The sequence below is a fragment of the Aythya ferina genome (genome assembly GCF_964211825.1).
Source record: "Aythya ferina genome assembly, chromosome: 7".
Taxonomy (NCBI): Eukaryota; Metazoa; Chordata; class Aves; order Anseriformes; family Anatidae; genus Aythya; species Aythya ferina.
In genome coordinates this window covers 5,550,950-5,569,062 of record NC_140302.1, presented here as the reverse complement: position 1 = coordinate 5,569,062, position 18,113 = coordinate 5,550,950, and the positions used below count along the sequence as shown (strand labels likewise).

The 18,113-nt window shown below is 53.2% G+C and overlaps 3 protein-coding genes and 1 long non-coding RNA gene across 4 annotated transcripts in view; 2 read left to right on the top strand and 2 right to left on the bottom strand.

Annotated features, from left to right (window-relative positions):
- Window positions 1-225: 225 nt before the first annotated feature.
- LOC311439679 (microsomal triglyceride transfer protein-like) lies at window positions 226-10,299 on the bottom strand. Its single transcript, XM_084525653.1, has 18 exons — window positions 9,991-10,299; window positions 8,514-8,695; window positions 8,256-8,399; window positions 7,732-7,839; window positions 7,465-7,581; window positions 6,687-6,826; window positions 6,449-6,599; window positions 5,818-5,972; window positions 5,189-5,354; window positions 4,643-4,750; window positions 4,311-4,523; window positions 4,009-4,223; window positions 3,443-3,540; window positions 2,634-2,755; window positions 2,159-2,386; window positions 1,831-1,955; window positions 1,416-1,586; window positions 226-1,000 (listed from the first exon to the last, which is right to left on the bottom strand). The coding sequence occupies exons 1-18, from the start codon at window positions 10,055-10,057 to the stop codon at window positions 850-852; spliced, it is 2,661 nt and encodes an 886-aa protein (XP_084381779.1). The 5' UTR covers window positions 10,058-10,299; the 3' UTR covers window positions 226-849.
- LOC311439680 lies at window positions 5,821-7,525 on the top strand. The gene is made up of 2 exons (XR_014694893.1): window positions 5,821-5,960; window positions 6,954-7,525. It is a non-coding gene; the product is annotated as an uncharacterized lncRNA (long non-coding RNA).
- Window positions 10,300-10,364: 65 nt separating the features above from the next.
- LOC311439790 (uncharacterized protein) lies at window positions 10,365-13,527 on the bottom strand. The gene is made up of 4 exons (XM_084525937.1): window positions 13,247-13,527; window positions 12,729-13,154; window positions 12,142-12,305; window positions 10,365-11,381 (listed from the first exon to the last, which is right to left on the bottom strand). The coding sequence occupies exons 1-4, from the start codon at window positions 13,380-13,382 to the stop codon at window positions 11,292-11,294; spliced, it is 816 nt and encodes a 271-aa protein (XP_084382063.1). The 5' UTR covers window positions 13,383-13,527; the 3' UTR covers window positions 10,365-11,291.
- Window positions 13,528-13,535: 8 nt separating this feature from the next.
- Window positions 13,536-18,113, top strand: part of SGPL1 (sphingosine-1-phosphate lyase 1) — a 36,977-nt gene continuing 32,399 nt past the window's right edge. The window contains exon 1 of the mRNA XM_084525935.1: window positions 13,536-13,687. The gene's annotated coding sequence lies outside the window, so the exon portion shown is untranslated. The remainder of the gene's footprint in view (window positions 13,688-18,113) is intronic.

The window sequence follows — 18,113 nt, the reverse complement described above, 5'->3', positions numbered from 1 at the left end:
TTCTTGTTGTTGCCCCAAGTAGTTATCTGACCCCAGTGAAATCCAAGCTATTCCCTGCTGGCCTCACCCTCGCTGCTTGGTGTGGCACTGGCCATACCCTGGCAACAGAGAGCAAATTCCCTGCGGGAATAACAGGATGGCACCGAGCTGGATGCCTTCATATGCAAATAAATGCAAACACAGCTGATTACTCTGGAAAGAAGATGCAATAAGTGGCAACAGGTCATGCAGCGTTTTGTTTTTCTGTGCTGCTTCTCCCTGAGGATTATTCTGGGGTGAATGTCTATGTGGCTGCATTAATACATGTACATATATAACAGAAACCCCAGACCTCCTCCAGAATTTTTTTGTGTTCTTGGACTCCTCAGCATCACAAAACTGTGTGTTAATGGTGTGTGTGTGTGCTATTCACTCCCTCTGTGGGCAATCTGCTGCTGGCCAGCTGTAGAAGTGTTTCCTTCTGACTGCCTAATAAATGGGGTGGGGGAAACGTGGCATTTTTGGGTATCAGCTTGCAGAACGCTTTCTTAGGCTATCAGAAACTTATTTGCAGCAGAAGGCAGAGTTTTACAAGGCTTGTTATATGGACCACTCCGGTTTCAAGCAAGCCATGAAGGAGAAGAACTCAGGATAAGGAAAGTCCAGGGTGGGAAGGTCAGACCTGGCCCCAAACCAGAGATACCTCTTGATGACCTGCAGCAGTTCCTCTCAGTCTCTTCTGAAGCCCCCATTTCAGCATTTCCCAGCGTGGCTGTGGTGGAATCGGGCAGGGCACGCTGGGCTCGTGGAGAACTGGGGCATGTGGCAGGAGGGGATGCAGTAACCCAGTCCCAAAGTGCTCTGGTTCTCCTATGCCTCCTTCTCAGCCGCTAGCAGGAGGCTGCACGCCCTGGAGTTGTCCCGGTGCAAGGCCAGCTCCCGGCTGGGCACGGCGCCCTGCCTGCCCTTCCGAGCCGTGCTGCTCTGGTTCCCAGCAGATCTGGAGACTGTGAAGATCTCTCTGTTGGAACAAGGGGACAGCAGGAGGTCAGGAGACCGTGCTGGTGGACCTCATCCTTCCAGAGCACCGTGTTCCTCTGCAGGGCTCCATGCCTCCTGATGGCACATCCACTCAATTCACCAGCATCTTGCAACATCTTTTCCCTTTCCCTGCCAGTCCTGACCCACTGTGCTCAAAAAATGTATGCCCATTAATTCCCTCTTCTCCCCAGGAAGTCCTCCTCTTTATCAAGCCTACAATGATGTTTATAAAGTAAGTGTTGCAATGCCTGGGTTCAGGGGGTTATCCTTAGCAGCAGTGGGCTATGAATTCCTGCATAAAGCAGATTTATCACCTCCTGTGCTGGGTGTTGAGGATGGGGACGGCTTGTCCTTGGTGAGGAGCTCTGCCAGTGTTGCTGCTCCGTGGAGCTTACCTGTATGGGACCTGCTCCTCTCTCAGCTGCAGGCACATGAGCACCGGGCTGCTGGAGAACCTCAGGAAGGTGTCGAAGTGGATGGAGGACTCTGCCTCCGTCTGGCTTCTCACGGTGGTTTGGAGGAAAGGGGCATCAAGTTCCGCCTGGAAATCGATGGCGAGGCTTCCCCTGCAGGAGGGGAGCAAGCAAATCTGGTCACCAAGCAAAGACCCTGGGCACTGGACAGCTCCTCAAACTCCTCCGTTGTAAATCCAGCCATGGAATTGAAGACCCTGTGTGTCCACCACCCCTTGTCTGAGGCATGGCTGGACCCAGCAGGAGGCAGCCTGAGGTGGGGCAGCCCTTGCTTTGGGTGCTGAGCCCCCAGGGGATCCCGTATCCCCCCCAGTCAAGCAACTCCCCACCCGTTGACCTGGTCTTGATGCTGGTCCTCAGCTCCTGCTCCCAAATGTTCACGTCCACGTTGGCCGAAATGTCGAGGCCGAGCCCGCCCAGGACTTTGACCACCACCTGGAGGCCGGACTGCAGGGGAATGACCTGGGGGAAGGAGAGGGGAGTGCTCGCTGTGCCCAGGCCCAGCTCCTGGCCCAAAGACCTGCCTCAGTGCCACCTCGGCCCTGCGTGTGTACCCACAGTGAACGAGCATGACCTGGTGGATTTTAAGTGTGGGACTTGCACGGCGCATCATGGGCCTGTCTGGTGGCCAACGGGGACCAAGGTGGGTCACCCCCACCCAGTACCTGGTGATGGTCCATCAGCAGGAGGTTCCCTTTCACCACGCTTGTGGGCTCCCCGCTGCTCAGCAGAACCTTGGCCATTAAGTCTGCGTACCCCTGGAAGAAGACGATCGGCCGCAGCTGAACGTCGAAGAAGACGGCGGACATCCCGGCCATCAGCTCTGTCTCCTCTTCCCCTTCTAGGACGCTCTCTCCCAGCATGGACTCCATCCCTTGGGCTTCGATAGTGACCTAAAACACAGAAATGGGGACGCGTCAGCTGCACGGAGCACAGCTGGAGACTCATTTTTGGCCAACATGATGCTACATCTGTCCAACCCTTCTCCTTTGGGGTAGGCTCCCTTCTCCAGAGCACGGCTTCCCTTCGGTGACTTTTATAGCAAGGGGGTGAATAAACAAGCTGCACGCCCTCTGGGATTTCTGCTACGGGGTGCCCTGGGTGGGGAGGAGAAGCCAAACCCCACTGCTGCCCTCTCACCTGAGCCGCACGGAGCTGCCTGTCGTGGCTGAGCAGCGAGAAGTCGGAGACGCTCTTTCTCAGGAACCCGCCCTCCAAAAACAGCAGATCCAGCCCAAAAGTGGAGAGCAAGTCCTCGGTGGCTGAAAGACAGAGCTGCCCATGAACACCTGGTGAAGCTAAATTATTCAGAGGGGGAAAGTTTCTCTGCGCCTTCTCCTTCCATTCTTGAAATAGCAGGGCAGTGGTTTCCTGCAGGTGTTGGCTATTTTGCCCCCTACAAGGCTAGGCTGAGATAACTCGAGGGGGGACAGAAATGAGGGCCAAGGGGAGAAGATGTAAGCAGATATTTAGCAGGCACTGATTGCTGTAGCCTCTTTGAAGTTTGGCGATTTTTGTCTCGGTACAAGGATTCTCCTCTTTGAAGACCTTATTAAAAATACCAAAAGAACCGAGGAACGGGGCTAAGTATCTTGACTTATCAGGAAGAGCACAAACTCCCACCTACAGCCTACTCCTGGCTTTGTCTCCAGCTGAAGATCCTCTGTCAAATGAGCAGGATTTGGGAAAAATATGTGATGGGGCCCAGCCCACCTGCTGCTGTGGAAAGCAGGGTGGTCACAGGGACCTCAAAGGAGGGCAAACCCATCTCAGGTGGTGGCAAGCAGCCAGCATCAGATGGTGCTGGGAGACGTGCTCGGAAGCCCCAGCCTGAGATTTTGGGGGCATTTCCCTAAAGCTGAGGCTTCTGCTGCAACCTGCCTTTCCCCACCAGCCCCTCCGTCAGCCTTTAGAGGGGAGCGAGGGACTGGTGTCCTCTGTGGTGTCACCTGTCAGAGGTCCCAAGAAGGAGGAGGAGATGCCAACTTTCGAGAAGTGGTGGTAGTTGTTTATCCGGGGGTCTCCCATGATGTCCTTCATTATCTTCCTGGAAGCAAGAGGGAAACCACGTGTAAGGACCGGGAAGGAAGGAAAACGAGTGGAAATGAGGGAGGGCTGGGCAAAGAAAGGGAACTATGAACTTCAGAGCTGTTTCAGTCGCTGATGAGCGTGAGCAAAGAGGGAAATGGGCAGACTGGGGCTGCCCTGGAATTTGCCTCTCCTCTGGTTTATTAGGATAAACCATCTGAATATTTTTGTGCAGCTTCTGCTTAGCTCTGGAAACTGTTAGTTCTTGGCTTGTTCCGTGCCGATAGGGAGATTAATGCGGTTACAAACCGTGCGCTGCCCTGCGAGCCGGAGCCCTGCCCTCCAAGGACTCTGCTGCAGCCACAAGTCTGGGTCCTGTGGCCGCTTTGGGGACCCAGCTTTAAGGGATTAAAAGCTGGAGCAGTGAGGAGGAAAAAAAGCAGTGTAAATCTAGGGGGAAAAAGGCGGCTTCCTGCTCCAAACCCACCTCGCGGGGTGGTGGGGAGCACGCAGGCTGCTCTGGACCTTGCGCAGCAGGAACGTCGCTGTTTCTGTTTCCATCTCCCCCGTGGCCAGCAGGATGTTGATGACATCCATGGGTAAGGGCTGGCTGTCCAGGAGGATTTCTGCAGCAGCCAGGCGGCACGTTTTCTCGTAGCTCTTCCTCTTCTCATGGAAAATCCTCCTCATCGCCCTCTTCACCTGGGAGAGGGCGGTTTGAGAGGTTCCAAGGGTGGTGGGGACCCCCATGGGAAAGAAGCACAGAAGTTTGGTGGCTTCATCTCATACCTTGCTGGAGATGTGCCGGGCAGGGAATCTCCTCAGGGCAGAGATGGCCGCGGCTGAGATGGCAGCGGGACCTTCCTCTGCATGCTCCAGGAGGATGGGGATGGTCTCGGGCAGTGCCGCATTCCCCAGGGCCAGTAGGTGGATCACCACCTCGGGCTCCTCCTTGGCACCCCTCAGCCCTGCGAGGATGGCTTCAACGCCACGCTCCACCTCCTGGTCGGGTTTGGCAGGCGAGCAGAAGTGGAGGAGGATGAGGAGAGGGCCGGGGGGTGTTTTGGGAAGCCCAGGGTGGTTTTGGGCTCTGGGGAAGATGGGGTGTAGCAGGGACCCACCTGCAGCCCGCGCAGCCGCTGCCGGCACAGCTTGCCCACCAGGGAGCCCAGGGCAACCACCCCTGTCTCCTGCACCTCGGGGGCCAGCTGCTTCCCATCCAGCTTGTCCTGGGTGTCAGGAAACAGGAGAAAAAAGGGAAAAAGAGAAAGGAGGAGTGTGTTTTAGCTGTTATCTCAGAGCATCTATCTAAACAGTAAGGAGAAGCTGCCTGCTTTTGAGGAGGCGATGCATGGTTTAGTTGGATAAAATGCTGGTTTTTCACAGTGGCTTTTAGTTCAGCTTTTGTTATTGGTAATGCACTGATGTAAAGCTCCTTCTGCTGGATGCTTCTCCCCAAGGAACATCTACTCCTATCACCAGTGTCCCATTAAAAGCACATTAAATAATCACACGGGTAGCAAGGTCTATTACAGACTTTTATGTCTATAGAATATATCTGTGCATCTACAGATAAATATTTTTTGCAGTTCCCTCCTGGCTGAAAGCAGGTGAGGCCCCGCCCTGGACGTGAACCCCTCTGGAAGGAGAGGAATGTCCCCACTCACCAGCACCAAGCGGAGGAGCTCTTTTGAAGGCCGGGGGGAGAAAGCTGCTGCGTAGAGAAACGTCTCCAGCAGGGACTTGGGCTCCTTGCTGAAGTCAAGGAAATCCGAGAGAGCCGCCAAGGATGCCACCGACTGCGCGGCCACCGCTGCCTCCACGACGAAGGGGCTGGAGGGAGGGGGAGGAGGTTGTCACTGGTGGTGCTGAAGAAGACGCTCATCCCCCTCTCTGTGCTTTAGGACTCATTGGAGCTTCAGTTCATGTGGGACAAGACCCAAAATGTTGGCTCTTGCTCTGAACTTCCCCATTTTTAGGGCTTGCACTGACCAGGATGGATGCTATGGGCACGGGTGGACATTGTGTAAACGGAGCATTTGTTCTGCTCCAATGCCAGCTTAATCAAAAAAAAAAAAAAAAAAAAAAGGCCATGTAGTGGTTGTACAGTGTGGGAATTCAGGAAAACCAGAGCAATTTTGGACTTGTCAGGTCATGGTGGGAAAGCTATTGTGCCGCTGCCTGGGCTGGGTGTAGTTACAGAGCAGCACAGAAGCGTCCCTACGTGCCACGGCCCTACGTGCCATTTATCGGCACGGAAAGCCCCTTTTGGTGAGGTAGCGACCCCGAGCCTCACAGCATCTCCTCGGGAGCCCTCTTCAGGAGCTGCAGCACATCTCTCCTCTTGGCACCACGCAGCATCTGGAGGAACCTCTGGAACTGCCACGCTGCTGCCTGCGAGACGTCCCTCTTGGCTCTCTGGCCGTCAAAGGTCTTCAGGTAGGCTACCAGCTGAAAGGACATTTGGGGGAATGTCGCCTCTTTCTCTCAGATCCTGAGTCAAGGGATAATATTTAAACTCAGGTAATGTTTAGGAGTGGAAGTGGCCCCTTGGGATGCTGAATTTAGGCCATGCAGCCAGAGGGATGAGCCAGAGGGATGACCTACTGCATGGTCCCACCTGCACTGCTGAGGGCTTGTGCCCCAAATCCTCAGTTTGAAAGACTGAAGGCATCACCAGTGCCTGCCAGTCCCTGTGGCTCCAGAATTACCAAGTGAAATGCCTGGGTGAATTGAGGAGGCAGAAATTTGTCCTTTCCAGCCTAACCAGTGGTGGAAGCACGTCCTGACCTCACCCCCAGGGTGTGTTTACCCCGGCTGAATGTGCCAGTTGTGCACCCTCTCTGCGGTTTAACCCCAAATCCTTCCACCTCCTCCCATCCACCCCAGGCACGTGGAGATTTTTGGGGCCATGCCATGTCACCAACCGAGGGGCAGTGGGTGCAGCTCCTCCTGAAGGGCAGGCTGGCCATGCCCAGGGGCTGGTGCTGGCCATCCGTGCCTGCCAGCGCGTCCTCCAGGCTCCTCCTGGCCTCTTCTTCTGGGGCAGGAGATGAGGACACCAGCTCGAGCTGCTGCCTGTTAGGGGAGAAGCAGCCCCTGGTGGGTGCGTTGGTCCTACACTGAGCCACCCCGTCCAGGCAGGGGGACAGGGACATTGCTCACCTTGAGCTGATTTTGATGCCGGTGGTGGACCTCAGGGCTAGAGCCACCATGTGGCTTTCCTCCGCCAGCACCGACTGGAGCACGCCGTCTTTCACCACGTACTGGCTTGTGCTGGTGGGCTGCCACTGGACTCCAAAAATCTGGAAAAAAGGAAGATCCAGAAGGGCCCCATCTCTTCCTGGGGGCGGGAGAAGGCAGCCCCTGGTGAGGACCGTGGTGTGTGGAGGAGGACTGGTGACACCGTGTGGGCCTTCTCTTTTATTACAGGGTGGCGTCGCCCTGCCTTGGGATGCTCCTGCCTGGAGTGGGACATGCCTGGGGATGGCGAATTGGAAGCCTACCCACTCCTGTTTTTTTCTCACAGACATCACCTCCTGCTCTGGATAAAACCCCATTTCCTAAAAATGTGCTGGCAGAACTTATTTTTGGGGGTGAGTTTGCCATAACAGCCAGAAAGCTTGCTTGATGTGAACACTGCGTTTGGCTGCCAGGTGACAAGACTCCTGCAAAGCCCATGGGGGATCTCCGTGGCCATGTTCATTTCTACATTGAATTTAATAAAATTATTTTTATATATATTGTAATTGGGGCAGAAATAACTGCATGAAGGCCCACAGAGTTTCACCTCTTCATGCCAGGGGCTGAAAGCTTGTCCCAGGCTGGCACGGAAGGCTGCCTGCTGGATTCAAAGCACGCCTGTAGGAGGATTTGGGGGGACAGCCCTAATATGCTTGACCTAAGCTGAGCTCTACCACCACCCCGAGAGCCATGGACTTGCCTTGTTCACAGAGGTGAATCCCAATTTTGGCTTCGTGCAGCTGAGGAGATCTTTTGTCTTTGTGATGGAGTGGTTGGACACGGTGTACGTGACCCGGCAGCTTCCAGAGGCGTCCTCCTGAAACACAGATAAACCCCGCTTGGCAGAAACCCTTGTGGACGTTTTTCCCTTCATCCAAGGAAAGAGGATAATTCTGTAAATGTGCCTGGTCCTAAAAACCAGTTGCAGATGGTTCATATTTCCCAGTTGCTGTTCACAGCCCCCTACCTCGACAGTGGTGCCGGTGTGGGGCTGCAGCTGGAGCAGACTGGCGATGCCTCGCTTCAGGTTGGAGATCAGGGTGCCTTCTGCTTCGTCCCCATAGAGGGCTTTGACCTGGCGGGGTAAGATGTGCTGTCAGGCTGTGGGGATGGCTCTCAGGGCCTCCAGAGAAAGGCATCTCCCCTGCAACCTAAGCAATGCCCCGAAGGTTTCACTATCACATCCCTCAGCTGGTGTTGTGGAGGTGTGCCCACACGTTTTAATCTTTAAAAAAAAAAAAAAAATCCTCTAAGGAGGAGAAGGTCACAAAGGAGCTCATATCCCACCGTCAGGACCAAAACGCAGATAAAACCCTTCTGGAGGATGGGGATAAACCCAGGGTGATGCTGCACTGCAGTAGACCGTGTGCTCCTGTACGTGCCACTGCTCTCCTCCTCGTGCTCTGATGTGAAAGGAGAGCCAGGGCAGGTGCTCGTATGAGCTTCGTAGCCAGGAAAGCTTTGGATCCCTGCAAGAGGCTTCCAGCTGACCTTGCCACTGCTCCAGGAGATGAAAATCGGCTGTTGGAGCTCTGCCTGTGCCTCTGGGCTTAGCGCGATCTCGGCAGGGGGACCTCCAGCACCAGCCTGCCCCTTCGCCTCTTCTGGCTGCTGTCGGGCTTTCAGCTCCTGGATCTAGGAGAGCAGAGAGCAACGGTGTCTGCTGGAAAGCTGCCGTGCATCTCGTGGGGATGCTGGCAAGGGAAAGGGGTGAAGGAAAAGCAGCAGCACCCCTTGCAGGAGACGTACCTGCACCCGGAGCAGCTCCTCCCCGCCGGGGTCCCTCCAGAGCCGGCGCACCCCCAGCAGCGCCTCCGCCTGCAGCCAGCTTCCCCCGGAGGACAGCACAGCCAGGGGGTCCAGCCTCATGGCCAGGGCGTAGCGGTACTGGTACTGCCTGCCGGCTGGGAAGGAGAGCGCCTGCGGGTCCCCTGGGGACAGGCACAAACGTTGTGGGGTCGTGGTCATCGCTCCCTCCGCTCCCCATGTGCCAGAGGGCCGGGGATGGTTGTGAACTGCACTGGGTGCTCTTTGAAGCCCGTGTCCCGTAGTACAAATCCCAAATTTCCTCTCTACATGGACAGCTGCTTGTGGCACACCCTGCTACACCTGCGCTCCCCCTTCCTACTTTTTCTATTTCTATAATATTTGTGGGTTAAGGGAAATTTGGATATTCCAGGAGTATCCAAATATCCAATATGGATATATCCAATTTAGATAAATCCAATATTTGGATATTCCTGGTTGCATTTCCACCCTTGCCTTGGAAATAACGGCCAGAGCAGGGGCCCTGCTTGGGGACTTCAGCACTTTTGGAAAATCCCATGCAAACTCTTTAATCCTGAAGCAAATTTTTCTGAGTGTGCCCACAGATAGGAGAGATATTTTGAAGTTTTTTTTTTTTTTTTTTCCAGCACACTGCATTAATTAATACAGAGTGCATTAACTTGGGGACAACAACTTTTTTTTTGCTAGGAGAGAAGAGAGACTGTACTCTTCATCTCCTACATTTTCCCTTTTTCCCCTCCTGAGTAGATAAGTAGTTGTATCAAAATCTCCCACTCTTAATTTTATCACTGACCTACTGCAAGGTAGGGCAAAATGAAGCTGGCTAGGGACAGCTTTGGATCCAAACTCTGCTTTGCTTTAATCTGACTTGTTCAGAATTGCTTGGAGTTGCTTCTCTTGTTCCTCTGCACATACAATTTGGGGCAGGGGTGCCTTTGCCACGACAGACATTCGGTCTAATCTCTTTTTCTAAAGCCACTTAAATTTCTCCTGCAAATCTGATGCGCTTGCTGAGCACCTGAAATGTTTGATGGTTTTGCTACTTCTGTTATAATGACAAACGGGGTTTTAAAATCCCTCTGAAAAGTTAGCACAGCCTCAGGGGAGGGAAAAATTCCCAATTTGAGCAGGAATCGATGGAAATCCAGCTAACTTCCCAGGCCTGCCCAAAGAGTTTCTGTATTTGCGTGCTGTGCGCGGTTGGAAAAGCCCCAGCTCCCAGCTGTTCCCTGCCCCCTGGGAGGACCTCCCTGGTCCCCCAAATTCCCCAAACCCCTGAGATGCTCGGTGGCAGCTGCCATGGCAGTACCTCTTCCCTCCCCATTTAGGGACTTTTGCAGGGCTCCGTGCAGAGCAGCGAGCCCCGGGATGCTTTTTGTGTGCCGGGACAAGCATCTGTCCCGCTTCCCAGGGCAGCCTCGGCCCCAAAGCCTCTTACCTTTTGCCGTGCTCAGGAAGGAGCAGCAAAGCAGGGAGATGGAGCCCCAAAATGCCTGTGGAGCCATGGTGGGCTCTGGGAGATGAGGAAGGAAGGGCTGGGAGAGGAGCCGCACGCACCACCGGCCGCGCTTTGCAGCCGCCGACAGCGGGACCTGACCTTCTCCCTGTCCCGGCGCTCCACTCCCGAGGAAGAGCAAATAATTAAACCTTTGCACCAACCCCCAGCAGCCACGGAGGGTTTGGAAATCAGCTGGGCTTTGCCAAAGAGTGGCGGCGGTGGGGGGAAAGCTGCAGGAAGCATTTTGGGTTGGAGAGAAGGCAGCGGCGTGGTGAATTCGCCCCGCTGCGGGAGGTGGATGCTCGCTGCCCCATCCTTAGCAAACCTTCCCTTCCCTCCTCCAGAAGTGCTGCTCTTTAAAAGAAAGACCCAGAGGTTTGGGGAGGGAAAGCAGCATTTTCCCTCTCCATTGAAGTTAGGGACTGGGCTTTGCAGGCTCAAGTTACTTAAAGGGCCAGGCTGGAGGGGCCAGGACAAAAACCAGCACGGGAGGGGGTTTGGGAAGATGCTTTGCTGGCTGTGCCCCACCAGCTGTGCATATTTTTGCATGTCTGAGCTTTTGGGTTGCACCATTTAAGTGGCTCCTAAAGCCCGTGGTTGCAAAGGGCCAAAGCTGGGTTTGTCAGGATGCAGAGTGAACGGGCAGCTCGCTTCCCACCCAATTCAGAATCAGCCAACTTTTGTACAGCCCCCAAATTGCTGAATTTTTGCCCCAGACCCATCTGGGGACATCACACTCTTGGAAAGATGCCTTAGGAAACGTTGAAAATCTATGGACCTAAACCCAGTGCTGCTGAAACGTTGGGTGCTCCTCCAGCCCCTCATGTACCCCCCAGGAGAAACATAACCTCCTGTTTCTGTCTGGGTACAACCTCCCAGTGCAAATCCTCTCTTAAGCAGTTAAATCACTGCGCTCATGGATACCTGCCTGCTTGCCACGGCAGCTGGAGGTCAGCCTGAAACTTAGAGCCGAGAGGGCTGTGCCAAATGCGGGGCGAAAATAAGTAGGAAAACAACCAGCTCGTGAAGCACTGAGCACTTATGGTCTACTTGAAGAGAGAGGTTGCTTTACACCAGGTGAAATTCAGCACCCGAAAATATTGGCCGGTGTATTTTAAATGAAACATTGTTTTGCTCTCACTCCGAGTTCTCTTGGAAATTATCTGCTGGCAGCGGTACGGACAGAAACAGGGCACCAAGCCCCCTGCCCCGGTCTCCAGCACTTGTGTTCCAGGTCGTCCTCACCCCACGGCCAGCCTCAGGGGGCTCACCACTGTTGAGCCCTGCTGCAGGTCCCGGTGCTGCAGGTCCTGGCGCAGCAGCTCCATGACCTGTTGGCAGCAGAATGGGGCACAGGCGGTCAGGACAACCGGGTCATCGTGCCCTGAGCTGCACGGGGGACAAGTGGCAGGGCAGAGGGGCACGCAGGCACCTCGTCTGCCAAGGTGTGACATCGGGGTGGACTTTGGCAAGGGTGGGCAGCATGCCCAGAGGCAGGATGAAACCAGGTGATGGATACGGCAGCATCAAAGCTGCAAGCCTCATCCTGCCCAGGGTGCTGGCGTGGCTCTGGACACACCAGGCTCTCCAGAAGCACCTCCCCATGGAAGTACAGGAGGGTGAAGGAAAAGTCCCCAGGTAGTGGCCTGCAGAGGCTTTGAATCCCATTCCGGGACACTCATCCTCTCTGCCAGGGACCAGAGGTTTGTGAGAGCAGGTCTGGCTGCAGGTCGGGGAGTGGGAGGTGGCTGTGTCAAACCAGTTCCTGGTTTGGCTCAGGTCCCTGCGTTTTCCTTGCTGGGAGGCAGAGACAGCGAGTTCGTGCAGGACGAGGGGACGTGTGGGCAGGTTTGGGGTGGGGAAGCTGGAGGCGTGGGAGCAGGATTGCTTCTGCTGCACCTTTCACCCCGAGCGAGGTGCTCTGGTAAACTTCCCTTTTCCCCCAGGGGAGTCCCATCTGCCCCAAAGCCCAGGACTGGGAAACAAAACCCAGAAAATGGAAAAACTGAGGATGTGTGAGGAGTTCCCAGGTAATTGGTGGCATTTACAAGTCCCCCCAAACCCCAAGCAGGGAGGTTTTTCACCACCCACCTTTGCATGCTGCCCCTTGGGAGCACACCGACCTGCAGCCAGCCAGGGGATCGCCTTGTTGGGGGGGTCCCCGATGGGTGTCCACTGTCCTGGCCCCCCCAGGATGGTGTTTAGGAGCTGGACCTCCATCCAGGAGCGGGACGAGAGAGGGCTTGGTGCTGAGCCTGCAGGGAGAGGGGAAGAGCCATCAGGGGAAGGGGTTGGCATCAATCCCGGTGCTTTCCCTTATTCCTGGAACATCTCTGCTTCTGCAGTTCCATCCAGTTTGGACAAAGTGCGGCCTGGAGGAGTTCAGCTGCCACCTCTGTATTTTTTATTTTTATTTTTAATGAGAAGAGAGATTGAGGATGGCTTTCACCAGGAGAGGCGTTCAGCTGGGAGCATTGTAACGCATTGGGTGGGATCTGGGGGGGGGGGGAAACAAGCAGAGGAATAGGATGGACATGCAATTATCACCCTTGATGCTCCGAGGGTTCACTGTGCCTAACCTCCCTCCAGAAAAATCAGTGCAGATGCCGTTCCCTTCCCAAATCACACCCTCACCACCCCAGCAAAGCTCCCCACTCCTCCGTCCTGCGCACCCCTACCTTGGACGTGGATTTTCCTGGTAAAGGTGGAAAGGAGAAGGAGTGGTGGCTGAGCCCGCCGGGGTGACAGCTTCTCCTCCAGGGGGTCTGGTGGCCCCGTGGTGCACCACCGAGCTCGCACGGTGATGCCTGCTGCCTCCTCTTTATGGGCCGTGGCGGCGTCACTGGGAGCAAGCGGCGCCTGATGCGGGAGGGATGCCAAGAGGCAAGCTGGAGGTGCTGAGAGGCAGAAAAGGGAAATGGAAATGCAGGGGAAAACCCTAGAGAAGAAGACTCGTGCTCGCAGCTTTCTGTGCAGCTGGCCGTGGCCAAACGTGTCCCCTCGGTATCTCTTGTCACTTGAGTGGGTCTCTGGAAAACGGGGAGCCCGGTGGTTATTGCAGCAGGTCATTGCTGCCTGTAGTTCCCCCATCCCCTCCTGGACTCCTGCAGAGCAAAATAGGGATGAAAATAGGTATGGTGCTGCAGCTCCACCTGGTCAGGATGTCCTGGAGAACGGGGCCACCGCCAGCTCTCACCATGGGGCTGACAAAACCCAGAGGGTGATACTCTTTGGTGCTCGTCTTTGTGGCTTTCAAGGCTGGGGGAAATGCTTCCCAAGCACTTTTCCAGTTCTTGTAAACCCAGGCAGACTCTTGCCCTGCTAAAAGACATGATTTACCACAAAGGGGAGCCTTTGTAGTCATTCCCGGGGCCAGGTGTCCCTGAGGGCACTGCTGGGCCTTAACAGCCCCGAGCAGCCTCACCTGGGGCCTCCACCACCCCTATGGCTCCCTGGAGAATATTTAAGCCCAGTCTCCAGCTGGGCTGGGTTTCTCAGTCCATGAAGTAGCTTTGTGTCCCTTTCTGCCCCATCTCTGCTGCTCCTGGATGGGAACAGACTTGGTTTGTGGCCTTTAGGGCGAGGGGTCCCTTGAGAAGCCAAAGCATCCATCTCCTTTCCGCCGCAGGTCTCTGAGGTAGGTGGGATGTACCCTGGGGCTTTCTGGGGGAGATGGCTTTGTGCTGGGCAGCACGGGGTTTGTCCCTGCCCCTGGGCTTCTCCATACAAATATAATCAAATACAAGGAGTGAAACTCTGCAGGTGTGGTATTTCTGTGGGACATGTGGCTTGGGAGAAGGTGCAACTCCTGCAAATGCAGCTTGTTCTGTGAGCAAGTCTCTGAGTGGTGCCAGTGTGGCCTGTTCAAAAAGCAAACAGTAATCAGACAGGTGAAAATGCTTGGGCAGCAACAGTAAAAGCTGGGCTCTGAGAGGTTTGGAGCTATTTTTGTACGGCTCTGGCCTTGAAGCAGCCCTTTTTGAGATGGTTCACCTAAGCTGAGCCTGATAAATGGGGCTCTCCCTTTCCAGCCTATTTTTAGGCAATTGTTTCAGGGAAAGCCCTGAATGAGCTATCTGGGTGAGGAAAGCAATCAGTGGCGGTGATGCCTCTCCTAAGAGGCACAGAAGAGCAAGTTTCCCCTTGCTGAGAGGCTCCCCAAATCCCCAAATTTGCAAATCCATGCCTTATTGTGTTAGGGTTGCTAGGCTGCATTGCTCAGGGCAGCAGCAACGCCTGCCTCCCTCCCTTTCTTTCCCCTTGTTCCTTCACCCCCCACCCAAAAGGGGCTGGGGAATAATGCCAGGGCTCATTCTGCATTGCCCACCACAGCTCCGTGTCGGGGGGCTCAATGGATGGGGTCGGGGGGACAGCCTGGGCACGCAGAGCTGGTAGGAGCTGAGGCCCCCTGAGCCCAGGCTGTGCCTCTCTATTTTGGGTCTGATAAGCAGAAATCAAGGCTTTGCTGCCTAAAGCACAATGGTGTTTTGTGGAAAGGCAGGGAATAAGGCTGGGGTCACCCAGCTCATCTCTCCTACTTTAGCAGTGCTGCTTGGGATGAGCCACTTTGCAAAGACCCTCTGCTGGGGGGATTTCTGGTTCCTATGGTGAATTTATCCTTGTGCTTTACTGCTCTGACTGCTATAAACGCTTTCTGCATGCCTCGTCTTGCTGCAGTTTTACCTTATTACTTCTAACCCTGGCCACAGTTGATGTGGAAAGTTGTTTGTCCTTCCTTAGGAGAGGAATTTGAAGATAGCTTGGCTGCAACCCTGTTTCCTTCTCTCTCACCTTCCAGACCTTCCAGATGTTTCTTTCATTCCCCTATAAAACTTTGGGAAGCAGGTGAGCCATGGGGCCTGGTTCCCTGTTGAGGTATTTGCTCTTCCTTCACCCCCTGGGAGCTGTGGGTGAAGGTCTGGTTTGGAGGAGCCCACCCTGCTCCCTTTGCCCAAGCAAACAACCTTGTTGTTATTTTAATCCCCGTCCACTGCTCTGCTGTTGGACTTTGGCACTGCTGTGAGCTTCCCTGGGCTAGTGTGAAGCACTTGGTGAAGAGAAATATCCAGGAAACTTTTCCTTTCTTATTTTTTTTAAAGATAAGATTTTCTGCAAGCCCTTGAGACGTGACCAGATTTGTTCAAAAACCATCAGTGCAAATGCCTCCCTCCACCATGCTCTGTCTTCTGTCTGCATTGTTTATTAGTTTGTAAGCTCAACAATTGCTAGGGAAACCTTTCTAATCTTGTCAATTGGCAACGCGACTGCTCTTTAATTTAGTTTGTAAGTAGTTTCTAAAGTCAGGCTATGCCTATGCTATTGATTTGGGTTTTTGATTTAGCAAGTGGCTGTTTAACAAGATCTCTGCCACGCTGCTTTAATGCCTTTCTGCGAGGGTCAAAGAATGCACCAGGATGGGAGAAGCGTAACCCAAAGCTGTTTATAAATGCTGTGTGTTAAATCAGCTTTCCTAAAGGGCCATTTGGTGTTACTTGCCTTTGGTGAAGCTGAGGTGCTTGAATTGCTTTGGAAAATGGCCTGCACTGCGGTGTGTGGGTGCACGCTGTAGGTAGCTAACATATCCTTAGCTGACATGTTATTCTGTTTGAGATTTTTTTTGGAAGATACAAAAAAAAAAACCCTACATGTTTTAGATCTTTAGACCATTGTGCACCTTTCCAGCTCCCAAACCTAGAAGTTATTTCTTACCCCAGCTAATGCTGGGGGAGCAGATTGCTCTCCAGTAAGAGTTACTCCTCTATGGGTGCTTTTCTGCTGATGCTGAGAGCAATTTCACAGCCTCAGGTCCCAAGACATGATGATGAGATGCTGATGTTGGGCTTGCAGAGGTAGGAGTTGCCAGAGGACTTGAAAAGCCTTGTGTTGGTGCACATTCAAGTCCTAGCTGGCCATTAATTTTTCAGTGTGTGTGGTATCATCAGCAATGTCTTTGCACGCTGGGATGTAATTAGCAGATTACCCTTTGTGTTGGGTATCCACTTACTTGGCTGAGCGTCCTGATGTTGAAGTGAGATGTTTTATTTACCAGTGCAACCTGAGCCGGCTGGATATGAGAGAACACTCCATTAACACCAGAGAAGCCAGTGCTGGGATTGTCTTTCATATAATCCTTGAGGTTGGAAAGGACCTTCAAGAACATCAAGGCCAACAATCAACATGACTTGCCGAGTCCCATCACTGAATTACATCCCTTAGTGCCACAGGTGCTCATAATCCCTGCTGCCACCGAAAGCATCTCTGTCTGGTGTAGCACTAGATGATGATGAACAAAGTCCTGGGTGATCCCAAGGATGCTGAACAAAGCCACGTGTGACTTTGTTCCAGTTTATTTTTTGCCCCAGGGGGTCTTGCTCTTCAATTAATACCTGATCTGATGTTGCTGAGGCACAAGGAAATCACGGAGGCTTTCCTGGCACGTGCATCTTGTTCTCACCAAGCTGCCACTGTGCTCTGGGGTCAGACACGGCTCATTCATTGGAGTTGTTCTGATCCTTGAAAAGCCTCGAGTGCAGCTGGGGAACCTCCTGTTCCTCTCCCTTTGGAGGCGATGTGCGAGTCATGAGGCATTGGGCCAGCTTGTGCTGCATTTTATTTACATTTTTACAATTAAACAAGTGGTTGATAAGATTGACAAGGAAGATACAGCTTCAGAGCTTGTCAGACAAACCCCTAAACACTTTGGGTGATTTACGGAACAGGAGGATAGGAAGACTGTTCTCCAGTGCAAGATTAATAACATGCTCACTGACTCAAGTCACTTCTTAAAAGCAATTTATCATTAATTTAAATATGGGAGCTATAGTGCACGATGACTTGTCAGCCAAATGGTGGAGGGTTTTCCTCTCTGATTTCTTTTCCTGTGTTGAACTTCAGCAAGAGCAATCAATCATATCTAAGAAAGTGTTTTTTTCTTTTTTTTTTTTTTTTTTTTTTCCTCTGTGATCACCTGTAGTTTAGGGGGAAACAGTATCCAGAGCCCTTAATTATTTAATCTAAATTGCCTTCTTCCTCCGCATGTGAGGTCTGGGTGTTGTGCTGGGGAAAGGGGCCAAAATAATTTCTGGGCTGTATGTTGGGGTTGGGAGCTGGTGTGCTGCTTTTTGGGAAGGCTAATGCTGGAGAATCAGCTCCCTCTATGGTCGGAAGAGGGAGAGACACCTTCCTCCTGCAGGTCTTCCAGTCCATATCATGGAGGGGCTGTTATTTTCTTTTTTTTTTTTTTTTTTTTTTTTTTTTTTGGTCTGCTGTGTGCAAATGAAGTCTTGCATCTTCCTAAAACCGTAGTGTAAATCCCACTCGAGGTGATAAATCTCAAGTGCGTGAGCTGGGAACTGAATCCTAACCCTGGGCTAATACACCTCAGTGTGTGATAAGAGGTGCAAATGCATTCGCAAATGAATAAAATTGGGACTTGAATGGGAGCACTGTTCCGTGGTTTAAGGCGATAGACCTTGAAATCCTTTTGTGCTGCACTGGAAATCTGGCAAAAATGAAATGCTCGGTGTTAGGTGCTCCTGCCTGGGGGCTGCTGGGGTAGGGGGAGGCAGAGGAACTGCTGTGTGTGGTTTTTGAGGGTGGTTTTTCAGCCAGGAGCCGGTCAGAATTTGTGCTGGTGATGGGGTTGTGGCCTATTAGGCTCTAGGAACCCCTTAAAGGGTGGCAGGTCTGGTTTATTTTTCAGATTTATTTTGCAGCCTCCAAGAAGCATCGCTTGTTAGCATCGCCTCAAAGTATTTAATTTCTAGTTTCACAATATGCAGCTTGGACAGCTGGCCGAAGCCAGGACGTGGTAATTCATGGCATTGCTCCAACCAGGGCTGGATCCTGGTGCTCAGGCTGGTGACAGTGTTTCACTTGCTCACTGTCATAGTTTCTGTGAGTGCTAACGCCTAAGCATGAGGATCTCTCCTGATGCACCTTGGCATGTTATCTTGTGCTATGTAATTAAGATCTTTTCTGCATCACAGCCTGCGTGATGTCCCCGAGGCAGTGTGAGCCAGCTTGCCACCGGGATGCAGCGCTGATGCTGATGGCAGAACAAA